Source organism: Vipera berus (assembly GCF_964194415.1).
Source record: "Vipera berus genome assembly, chromosome: 5".
Lineage (NCBI taxonomy): Eukaryota > Metazoa > Chordata > Lepidosauria > Squamata > Viperidae > Vipera > Vipera berus.
Genome location: NC_138207.1, coordinates 44,011,771 through 44,024,479, shown reverse-complemented (window position 1 = coordinate 44,024,479; position 12,709 = coordinate 44,011,771). Strand labels below are relative to the sequence as shown.

Sequence of the window (12,709 nt, the reverse complement as noted above, 5' to 3'; positions counted from 1 at the left end):
CCAGGTCATAAACAATAGCAACAGTCCAAGTAGCAATCCAAACTACAAAGTCTTCTTACCGGTCCAGAGGTCAATACACAGTTCAGGTTACAACAGTAGTAAACCAACAGCAGAGCAAAAAACAGTAATAGTAGAGATCAGTGAATTCAGAGAGAGAGAGAAGCTACGTTCCTAGCTTCCTCTTATGGCCATGAGAACACTTACACACCCATTGGCCAATTAACCTCTTAAAGACATAACAACATGGTTGATATATTTTCAACCCAACATTGTAGGCTAACACCATATGCCTAACACCCTGTTCTGTGTATGCTTGCATGTATGCGCATGCGCACATATTTTTTGCGGCTCCCAGTTTTTCATTTTGTGAGGGAACCGGTTCCGAGTGGCTCTTTCACTGTTTCAGGTTGCTGACCCCTGCTCTAAGCCATAGTTTTGCTTTGCATTTGTGAACACCTAGCACTTAACACTAGCTGTTTTTTTCTTGCAACTTTAAGTGGTTGAATGTTTGACAGCTGGTCTATTGCCTGTCATATCTCACTTTCTAATGGAGTCAGTTCCCAAATTCTTCCAACAAATGTTCCTGTCAGTCTATAATCCCCTTTTTAGAGAGTTTCAGTATAGTCTTTCCAGTTTCCTTTAACCTCATTTGCTTCTGTCAGATCTTGTCCATGATTACGTTTGAGTAATCCTACCTTAGCTGTAAATTTTCCTGTAGTTTCTCTAATCTTCTTTTAAACTCTCTTTTTTTTACTTATTATTTTCTCTATTTTTTGACATTATTGACTGAGCTATCCTTCCTTGTCCTTTCATACTTAACACTGAAAGTCAGTATTCAGTCACATTCATCTCTATTTTTGCCCAAGGCTTTCGTCCTTCCATCTTTCCCTAGCTATCATGATGGGTTGCTATGAAAGCTACTTGGATCTTTCTTCTTTGAAATTTTGGGAATATTTTTCTGTTTCAGTTTTCATGAATTCTCATCTGTTTCAATTGCTCCTTTTTAATCTAAGCATACTGAGTCTATTCTTTACACTGATCTTATATTTTATCTTCTCTAAATCATTGTTTGCTGACACAACTTGTTGTGGTCTCTGTTTGATTCCAGTGCTGTCCACATACTTTCATTGTAGAAAGTCTACAATAATCTTGATTAAAACAAGTGTTGGAAATAAAGAATTCTGTTTGCAAACCTCTGTTAATCTAGCCCCTGCTATATTGCCTTTATCAAGCCAAATCTTCCTGTGATTCTAAGTTGTTCTATTTTTTTCAACTTTTGCATTCTAATCAATCATTAATAACATTACATCCATTTTGAATTTACACCTCTTGCAGTTTACTACTCAATTTCTCACTGAATATATGTTTTTGAACTAGATGTTGGAAAATGTTAAGAATACCATCAGTAATCAAAGAATAAAACAATCTAGATTTTTCACTAGAGATGCAAATAACTGTGCTCAAATTATCATATTTTGGGCATGTAAAGACCCAGTTCCCTTGAGAAATTGCTAATGCTGGGAAAAGGGGAAGCAAAGGGAAGAAGATGATGACCATCAGCAAGGTGGATAGGTTTGGTTTTAGTAGCAAAGAGTGTGTAGATGGGACATGTAAAAGACCAGGTTGGAAACAAAACATTGCATTCTCACAAGCGGTCCAAGTCCAGCCCTTCTTGAATTCTATTGACCCTTATTTCTGTGCCATTTAAGTTGACCAAATTCTGTATAGAATTGAGTAAATCTTCTATGCTGCAGTCTCTAATGGTTAGTCCTGAATCTTGGCACCTGATAATAATCTTCCTTTTCCTTTCTTTCTTTTTTTTCTACTTTAACTATATACTATTTTTCTCTATTATCTTTGTTCTTGTTTATGGTTTTTATTTTGCTAAATATTTCTTCAATAAATACTATTTTAAAACAGAGAAAAAAATGCTGCCCTTATTGTCCACTTTAACCTTTTAACCTGCTGCTATACAAACAGCAACTGGACCAATGTTACCTACTGGACTGAATGTGGCCTATGACAGTTTCAGAAAGTATTCAGCAGGATATGATCTGTGTCAGAAGAGTCCATTCATGAAACTGCTTAACATTTCATATCATAAAAAAAATTTTTAATGCTGCCAGGTGTTTTAAATGGACTTTTAGAAAAATGCACCAGTAAATCACTATTCACTAAATATGCATAGGTCAGTGACGTCTGGTAATGTTAAAAAGCCATAGGAGAGAGGCTGAATGTATTTTTGTCATGACCTAAAGAAAAAGGACATGGTTCTTCTCACTTTTGTGGCAACCTTTGCTTTGTATAATCGCACAAATAGGAAAATATAAATATAAGGAAAATGTGTTACTTTTACTGACAATAGTTACTTTGATTGTTGCTTTGTGCCTAGCAAAATCAAGTAACCCAAGATTTTAATGAGCACTTTCTCAGAGGAAGCACATTTATTTATTACCAATTGTTTGTTTATGTATGTGGGTAAGTGTGTAATATTGAAATAGAAAAGGTGGTTGATGAGAGAGTGGAGAAAAAAAATGGAAATTAATGTTGTAATTTCAAAAGATAAGAGAGACTTTAGAGAATTTAACTTTTATCAAGTATATTTTTGTATATGTACTTATTACCTACTTGTTTATTTAGAGTATTTATAACATAATATGAGACCATAATGAACTGAGATTCTTCTCATTTACTAAACAGTGTCAAAAGGTGCAACAGTGGCAAACAGTTGCAAATATAACCTTTTCTTAATATATTCCAGATATATTCTTGGCAGGCTATTCTGACAGAATAACCTTTATGATCATCAGTGCTCTATGGAATGTACCTAAAATATCTCCTCGATGTAATAATACCTGCTAATGTTTAACGTGTATCCGGTCAGACATTTTCCTTGGCATACAGTTATAATGCAATTAAGGGTATCAGCTGGCATTTTAGTTATTTTCTTCATGGCAATTTATCTTCTCAACATTTCAACATCTCTATCTACTGGGAATTGGTTATTTCTTGTTTCTTCCCAGCCATCGTGTATGATTTCATATGGCATATGGCTCTATGGTCTTGGAATACACAAGCATATAAAAAAGATTAATTGGGTCAAAGATTTTTTTTAAAAAAGATGGGACATATTTTAGAAGATTGCTATATTTATATACCAGGTGTGAGATTGCATTTAAATTGGTAGGCTGTCTGATTTTTGTTTTTTCTCTTTTCTTCATAGATCATTTACCATTCTTTATTAAATGATACCATGCCTAACGTAGGATAAATTTGAAGTGAGAATCAATCACAATGCACAATAATTTCCTTGATTGCTTATCTAAAACCAAAGAACAAAATAAGTAAAGCAACAAGAAATTCCCTTCTATGTTTCTTATTGTGGGAGAAAAAACAACATAGGGAAGCTTGCTCTAAAGCAGTGGCCCCAAACCTTTTGGGCACAAGGGACCAGTTCCATGGAGAAAGTTTTTTCCACAGACTGGAGGGGGTGTGATTTTGCATGCTCCCTGAATTCTGTGGATAGGGCTTCTCTTGTTTGCGCGGCCCAGTTGCCATGGACCTATGCCAGTCCACAGACCAGGGGTTGGGGACCCCTGCCCTAAAGTATATTAAGAATTTTGCATAGTCTTAAGCCAGGATAAGTGCTGCTGCTTATATCATTAATCAGACACCATGAATTCCAAAAATAAATATTGTAGTCTAAATAATTGCTTTGTAGACTGTGATATAGAGATAAATTACTTACTTATCTATAAATTTATTTATTTAATTTATATCCCACCTTTATTATCTTGACTTCTACCAGGCATATATTATAATATTCTACTAATTCAGGTAGACTTTGATTTACAACTATTTGTTCAGTGACTGTTCGAAGTTACGACAAGGCTGAGTGAATATGGTTACACCCCAGAGTTTCAACTGTCCCAGCATCCATGGATCATGTGATCATGATCTGGGCACTTGGCAACTGGCTTACACAACCAGTTGCAGCACTCTGTGATCATATGATCACCATTTGTGACCTTCCTTGCTGGCTTCCCCAGAAAATTAGTGGGGAAGCCCTCAGAAAAGGTTGCAAATTGCTGAGGTAAGACTTACTTACACTCTCTCCTTCACCCCTTGTGTGCTTGCCCTGCACTGGCCATTCACATACTCCTGTACCTTGCGCACCTCCGCACACTCTCATGCACCCTTGCATCCATCGCCATGCCTTCCCCATGCACTCTCACACACACTCTCCAACTCTCCCCATGCCTCCCTCACATCCTTTCACACTACTTCATGCCCTCCCTACCCAGCAGCAGTCACTTAGCTGCCTGCGGAGTTGCATGCAAGCTACCTGGAATTTGTACCTTCTTGCTAACTTTCCCACTGTCCTGTTTCAGGTTTCATAATCACACATGCCTAAAATATGTGTAATTAGGAGCAGAAGGGAAATGGGAACATTGTACTACAACATAATGTGATTTGTTCACTTTTGGCTTAGTGTAATATGTGAACTCAGACATTATTGATTGCAGATCATGGCTTACAGCTACATATGTCTGAACCTAGCCAATTTCAACAAATTGTGATTAAGCCAACAAAGTTTTAATACACATTAATCTCAGCTTGGAGGTGCTCCATCACAATGCCAAAAAAGTTCAGTCAGAAAGAATCTGAGCATATTGCAACACAAAGACTGCTAATTTGTAAACTGTGATTTATAGTTTAGCATTATATGTAAAGCTAGCCAATTATATGGGCTATGAGATAAACCACGTTTTATTGAAATATGGGGACCAAGCCAGTATAATAGTTCTCATTAGGTAGAAAGCAGGTTTCTAGGTTCTCAAATTGTAGCATAGTAACCCTGCTGCATTTACATTGTTCTGAGTTGGTTGTGACACAAGTCACAGGTCTTGAAATGAATGAAATTCAATGCAGTTTCTCTGAAACTCTAAATATCAGAGGCCTCCTGGTCTGAGTAAATTTCCTGCTGCCATCTCCCTAAGCCTACTGGGATTTAAAAGCTCAGGTTAATGCACATTTGAGTTTATTGAGAGAGATTGGATAATTTGGGTATGTGGTTGCCAAGCAACCTGTTCATGCTAACTCTTGGATGATTTCCAAATCTTCTGGAAATGCTTTGTCTGGTTTCCTGGCTTGTCAATAACATATTTTCATGCCATTGCAAAAAAACCTGTATTGATTGATGCCTTCTTTATCAGAGGATGAAAGGAACAACTGAAAGTCTGGTTTCAAGTTCCTACATTTGGAAAGATTTCCAATGCTGAGCAAGATTCAGTGCCTTGCTATGACTCTTAACTGACTGAAATGCCATTCTTCTGCTAAGCTGTGGTAAAATCCACTTCCAGCTAAGTGTTCTGAATCCAACACTTAGTAAAAGCTTCTCTCTTGGAGACTATTTTCTCATCTATATCTCTGATGAGTGTTGGAAAACCAGCAAAAGCTACACTATTAAGATATTTTCAAGTTTTTTGTTTTCATTCTTTTTAAAAAATCTGAATGCATACTTAAATAAAATGTTCTTTTTAACTCTTGTAACAATAAGACCTAGGATTTTTGTCCCCGAAACAATTTATCTTTAAAATGGGAGGGTTTTATTTTATTTATTTTTATTTTTTTATTTATTTTAATCCCATTTATATCCCGCCCTTCTCCGAAGACTTAGGGCGGCTTACAATCTAAGCACAAATCAATGTGGTCACATTTTTCCTTCTGGTGGATTATGTTAAATTCACTGCCATTATTTCAGGTAAACAAGGTTATTTGGAGAATACCATGCCTTACAAAGCCACTGTTACAAAACTTCCACAGAGGATGTTGGAATACAGTTCCCATCATCCTCACATAGCATACTCAATTGTGCAGATGGTAGTTGTAATTGAAAAGAATCCACTGGCCTCTGGCAAGAATCTTCTTTGGCGAGATGTACTAAAGTGGATGGGAAGAAATCCTATCCCAAGAGAAAGAGATATGAAAGAATTAAAAGAAAGCATCAATTTAATCTATCAATCAAATCTAACTTGTCAATCTAGATAAGAGAGAGGAGGTCATCAAAGTCAGAATTAAAAGATTTTTCCCTTTCTCTCAGGTAGGCAACTCCATTTTTTCTTTCCTGTTCCTTTTCTCTCATAGGGTAGAGTAGAGAATTTCTTTCCTGGTTGGCACAAAACCAGATAAGCAACTCCAATTCTAAATTTCCTGGAATTTGAATAGATGAACAAATGCAAAAAATCTAGAGAAAAATAGAGCCGGATGCTGATTAAGATTTTAGATTTAATATCTTTGATTTATTTTATTATTCTGTATTTGATTTTATTCTGTTCTTGTGTATACATGCCTAGCTGAGAGAAAATGTTTTGAATTATTTCATTAATTCTTCTCTTTCTTTTCCTTCCTCTCTATCTTCCAATCCCATAATTTCCTACCTTCAATTTACATCTCAATATACTTTAATTTCATTAATGAATCAGCCCACCAATTCTAAAGGATTTTAACTTCAGAGTCTGCCCTTTGAGTAAGTACTGAGAAAGGTGGGTTAATCACATTATTCTTTATGAACAACCCCTACAGAGAGGGCATTTTTTTCTGGAAAGAAGTCGATAGTGATATGGAAGTTAACAGTGGAAGGTTAGCAGTTGGAAGCCCCAGAGCTGTGCCCATAGGAGCCAGGGGCTTGTCAATCCTATTTTTGTGTGTGTTTGCGTAAGTATATTCATGCAGGTTATATCAATTAGGAAACCTGTCTGACCTTGCCTCACCATTATACATGCAAATGCTTTCTTTTGAAAGTCAGTCAGAGCTGAAGAAGTGTCTTGGATAAGAAATGAAATGTCTTCAAACAGTCCCAGTTGCCATAACTAAACAAGAATTATGCAGGTTTTTAAGCAAGGACCTCACATGCTCCCAACTGCTGACTTCCTGTTAGCTTCTTCAGTGACTTTGCTTGTTGAAAGTTGGCAGGGAACATCAGAAATTGCAGTCAAGTGACTGCAAGCACCAAATCACAATTACATGGGATCCGCAGAGATGTTGGGACAGCCAGAACTCCAGGACCCATTGTAAGTCCCACTCATTCAGAGTCATTGTAAGTCTGAATGACCGTGGTCATAACTCAAGCTACGCCTATATTTTGATGGTTTCTTGTTATGTGAATAGCAGTAGTAGTAGGCCTGAGCACCTTTAGGATTATGGAAGATGGGGAGAGGAATTTAAACTTTTTCTGCTATCAGTCCACATAAAAAGTATTTCTGTCCAATTATATACAGTATATATCTTTTGACGGAAAGTCTTTAAACCAATAAGATTTCAGTGAATAGAAAAGCCATGGAGTGGATGGAAGTTAGGGTGAAGTGGTTCCCCTATTTTATTTTGTTTCCTTCAAAGTAATTATGCATAGAGTAGTAATTGTGCCTTATATAGGCGGTAGTGGTTTGTTTGATTTTCTTGTATAAAGGTTTATAAAGGTAGAGTTTTTTAAAAACAAAATACTGGTTGTTATTCTCCTTAAATATAAATAAGAAAGCAAGTGTATGTGGGCATTTATAGTGTCTCCACTGGAGCATGAATATGGAATACTCTTGGGTAAGCAGCTGTAAGAGCTCTCATTATGAGCTCCTGAACATAATCATTTAAAGTTGCCTCACCATTATTGAATGCCACAGAAAAGAAACCTATTAGAGCAGGGCCGGAGCAAAGAAAGTTGGAAAATTTCAGTCAATGATACAAGACAAATTATACAGTGATACCAGACATAAAACATTGGATTCAGGACATTAGCTCAAAATACAACAGCCAGATGACTGGCATAGCAATCCTGGCATGACAGGATAACACAGACTTTGAGTTCACTGCAGCAGCAATTCAGACTTCAGTTAGATGGAAGGTCTCCTCTGTAGGGATTCCCATTCTCTGAAACATACATCCTTTGGGGATACGTGTAGTACCCACTCTCTTTGCTTTCTGTAAATCAGTTGGTATTTTTTTAATTCCACCTTGCTTTGGGCCTAATTGATTAAATTATGGCCTGTATATCTTGGTATGTTTTATGGTGTGGAAAGGGTTTATCATGAGTCCTGCTAATTTCATGGAGTAGTGTAGTGTAGTGGTTAAGGCACCAGGCTAAACACCAGCAAGTCAGTGAATGCTAAACCGGCCTTAGACAAGAAGCCAGCCGGGTGATCCTGAGCCAATCATTCACTCTCAGCCCTAGGAAAAAGACAGTGGCAAATTACCTCTGAAAAACCTTGCCAAGAAAACTGCAGGGACTTGCAGTCAACACTGATTTGAAGGCAATACAGACAGACAGACAGATTTTTAAAACATGTTATTGATTTATCATATTTATATTATTTCTGTAGCTTTCTTGGCAACACCACAAAATCGATTTGCCATTTCCTTCTTCTGGGATGTTTTTTCAACTTCCCAGTGCAGGGTTAAAAGAGTCCGGCTTCTGTGTCTAAGGGAGAACCAGAATCCAGGTCCACCTACTCCTAATCCAGCACTTTAACCACCCCACATACTGGTTCTCATACTTGGCATGTATATACTGTTTAGTTAATTAATTAATAATTCAGAACATATGCATTTTAGAAAATATATTATTTCTTTATCAAAGTTAGCTTTGATAAAATAGAACAGAACACTGTAATTTGGGGAGCTTATCTTTAACATCATGCATTTTCAATATTGTGCCTGCTATTAATCTATTAAGATCACAATGTGAACAGAAAATTGGAAGAATTTTAATTGATTAAAAATTAGGTTAGAGTTTATCCATCTAGTTTTGGAAGTTACTTGAGCTCTGTCTATCTGAAGCACAAGTTATCTAAGCTATGTTTATTGGGCAGTATTGCATAATTTAATGTGTTCAATTCAAGTATCTTCTCCTTCCAGGAGATTGTCAATCCCGAGTCCCAGTTCAGACTAGCAATGTGTATTGTGTATTCTGTAATGTGTATCCAAGTGTCTCTTACTGTCATTGGCTTTTTTTCCTTCCACTGTTCCTTCTTGCAGGGTCCTTTGTATATAATTGTAGCTAAATAAATGTACCAAATATCACATTTTTCTTTGTTTGATGGCCTTTGTGAGGTTTCTTTTCTCTGTACCATCTCTAGGATTTCAAGATTCAAGATTCTTTTAAGATTCAAAAAAATTCTCAACGTTCTCCCTAAAAGCCACATTTCAAACACTATCAGTCTGTTCTCACCCTTCCTTATTCCATGTCATAAAAGAGAATTGACTAAAAATACATATGGTCATTCGTAATCTAAATCCATTCCCCTTGAGGTAACAGTATTATTCAGTTCTCTAAATGTTTTCCTGGCAAGTTGTGTTGATATTTCATCAGTTTTCCCATTTGCCCTGATTAAGTGTTCAAGATAGACAAAGTTTTGGTCTTGCTTGAGGAACAACACTGACAATATTTATTTGGAGAGGATCTCCCTTCCCCAAGATTATTATTTCCTTGGGGTTTGTTATACTTGCATTCAGATCTCCCATAACCATTGGGATATTCATAGCCTTTACTAAAGAAAAAGCTTCTTCTATTGTATCATAAAATTCTTCTAGTTTTCACTCTGAGTGGTCTCTTAAGGTACATAAATATGTAGTTTTATTATACTGAAGGATCTGATCATGATTATTCTGTCATTTATTGGGCAAAAGCCCACTGTTGCTTATCCTGTGTTCCTTTCATGACAAGTGATTTTTCATGAGAAGTATTGTAGGTTTGTTCTTCTGTAGCTTTCTGTTTCCTGTTTTTGTTATTGCCATATACATTTAATGGGATTTATGACAATTTGCCACAGCCAGTTCACCACAGTTAACTCACCACAGCCAACCCATCACAGCCAACTTGCCGCAGCCAACTCGCTGCAGAACAACTTGCCATGGCCAACTCGCTACGGGACAACTCACTGCGGGACAAAGGTTACACTAATATCAAAGAAAGGGTGACATAGAATAATTTTTAAAAAGGATGCAAAAGGAGGAACAGAATGAAATGTGAATGACAAAAACTAAAATATTTTGTTTGTTTATTTTAAATAATTAAACTGAGTTGTTAAATTGTCCCACGTCAGGTTGTCTCACAGTGAGTTGGCTATGGCGAGTTGGCTGCAGCAAATTGTCCCATTCCCCGTTTAATGTGTATAATAATATGAAATGTCAGTTGATCCTTAATGCCAAAAGAACTGTTGAATGACCACAGATCATTGATTTATACTAAATTATGTTGGCACTGCTTGAAACTAGTACTGTGGAGCTTAGTGGAAAAGAAATCTGTATGATTCAGATAATGTAAACCTTAAAAATTAATAAGAAACAAATTAATACTGTTAACTGTCACTGGATGCTACCCTGTGGTGAGATGGATGGCCAATAAATCTAATAAATAAATAATAAAGTAAAAATAATTATGCGTACAGTCTGTAATTCTTTCATGCATTTTTTTCTCTCTTACAGGAAGTTTTATTACATCACTCTGCTAAGGGATCCTGTGTCCCGTTATCTCAGTGAATGGAGGCATGTCCAACGAGGAGCTACCTGGAAAACATCCTTGCATATGTGTGATGGCCGGACACCAACCCCTGAAGAGCTGCCATCGTGCTATGAAGGCACGGACTGGTCAGGCTGCACTCTTCAGGAGTTCATGGATTGCCCATATAACTTAGCTAACAATCGCCAAGTGAGGATGTTGGCTGATCTGAGCTTGGTAGGCTGCTATAATATGTCCTTCATACCAGAAAACAAGCGAGCACAGATACTGCTGGAAAGTGCCAAGAAAAATCTCAGAGACATGGCCTTTTTTGGCTTGACAGAATTCCAGAGAAAAACCCAGTATTTGTTTGAGAGAACTTTCAATCTAAAATTTATCAGGCCATTCATGCAGTATAATAGCACAAGAGCAGGTGGAGTAGAGGTGGACACCAAGACCATACGGAGGATTGAAGAACTTAATGACTTGGACATGCAGCTGTACGACTATGCAAAAGACCTCTTCCAACAGCGCTATCAGTACAAGAGGCAGCTGGAAAGGATGGAGCAGAGAATAAAGAATCGGGAAGAAAGGCTTCTTCACCGATCGAATGAAGCACTTCCCAGGGAAGAGACCGAAGAACAAGGACGGTTGCCTACCGAGGACTACATGAGCCATATTATAGAGAAGTGGTAGCATTGAAAGAATTTTATACAAAAAACAAGATATTAGTGTTTCCATTACAAAAGAACATGGAATTTAAAAAAAATTATTTAAAACAGTCTGTAAAACAGAAAGTAGAATGCTTCTTTAAGCAAAGGGTCTTTTTACTGTTTCTTACAAGACCAATGGGGTTCTTAATAAAACAAAATAAAAATAATAAAAAAGAGTCCTAGTGAGCTCAGAGTTTAAAATGCACAAGTGTAGTCCCTTAGAACTGAGGCCAAATAACACCTCATATTTCATCTCCTAGATGCAGATCTAGACAGAGAGAGCAGCTTTATACCACTCTTCTCCATCGGCAATAGCAAGTAAGCTTCAAAGAATCAATTTCTTCCTCCCTTTTCTATGTGAGATGTTCAGTGATGAACGTCATAATAATGGCAGTGAACCTGCCACACAATGACTTGGTCCCAGATTCAGCTGCTTGACTTCAGATTGAAATCATGGCTAAAACAAAGGCAGAATACAACCAACAGCAGTCAAACTAAAAGGAAAATTTAAAAATAGAGAATAGAAACATTCAGCAAACAGATTAAAGCCTGGACTACGAATTGGGGACTGAAGTTTGGATTACATGGCACTGGTGTTTTGCATGCATACATTCACACTCTACCAAAACAACTGGTGAATCTGTGTACATTTTCTCAGCTTTTGTTAAAGAAAGAATTAAATCCCTTGTAAAACTAACTGTAAGTGACCTCATCACAAAATGATAAAAAAATCTTTTCCTAGAGAAAGACTGGTTATGTATCACTCCAATAAATTTAAAAGAATATGATCAACTGAGGCCAACATATCCTATGCAAACTCTAAATTATCATTTGGTTGTTCTTCTGCTCATTATGGAAAATATTCTTTCCCTCTGGTTGGATGTTGATTTAATAAGACACAGTTATTATTCAAAGTGATTGTTCATTATTTGGCATTACATATTGTCCATTGCTGTATAGTGACTGCTATACAATAAAAATTAGATCATTTTAAGTTCTAGATCAAATGAGGCTAACTTAAAATTTAATGAAGTAATTCAGCTCCACTGATTGATGTCAGGGAGATTTAGATGCAACTAATTTTCACTGGATAATATCCACTATTTATTGGAGTGCTGATGTTGAATTTAAGACATTGCATTGCATCAGCACATGGCACGACTTGGCTGATCATGTTTGGGCTGAAAACCTAAGCAGACTTATGAGTACGATAATAAGAGGATACTAAGGCTTTAGGCCAGATGAGAAAATTGGAAAAAAAAATCCCACAATTGTGGTACTTCCATACCATTACTAAAAACTAATCCTGCATGGATGTGTCCATGAAGTCATTCGCTTATTTGAAGGAGAGTTTACCTGTCTGACTTGCTTTCTTATTTTTGAGCAAATAGGAACCCTTGTAAAATTGGAAGTGCTCAGTCATTCTCACTTCAAGCTCTGATTTTATAAGTCTTGTACTTATTAAACAAAAATTTTCACAATACCATATCATTTTTTTTCTTTTTGA

General features: G+C 36.6%; 1 protein-coding gene across 1 annotated transcript in view; it reads left to right on the top strand.

Moving 5' to 3' along the window:
• HS6ST1 (heparan sulfate 6-O-sulfotransferase 1) overlaps nucleotides 1-12,709 on the top strand; it is a 190,213-nt gene that overhangs the window by 177,484 nt on the left and 20 nt on the right. Inside the window, exon 2 of the mRNA XM_081328397.1 lies at nucleotides 10,477-12,709. This exon is cut by the window's right edge and continues 20 nt beyond it. Coding sequence (XP_081184523.1) covers nucleotides 10,477-11,185 — 709 coding nt within the window. The 3' untranslated portion in view covers nucleotides 11,186-12,709. The remainder of the gene's footprint in view (nucleotides 1-10,476) is intronic.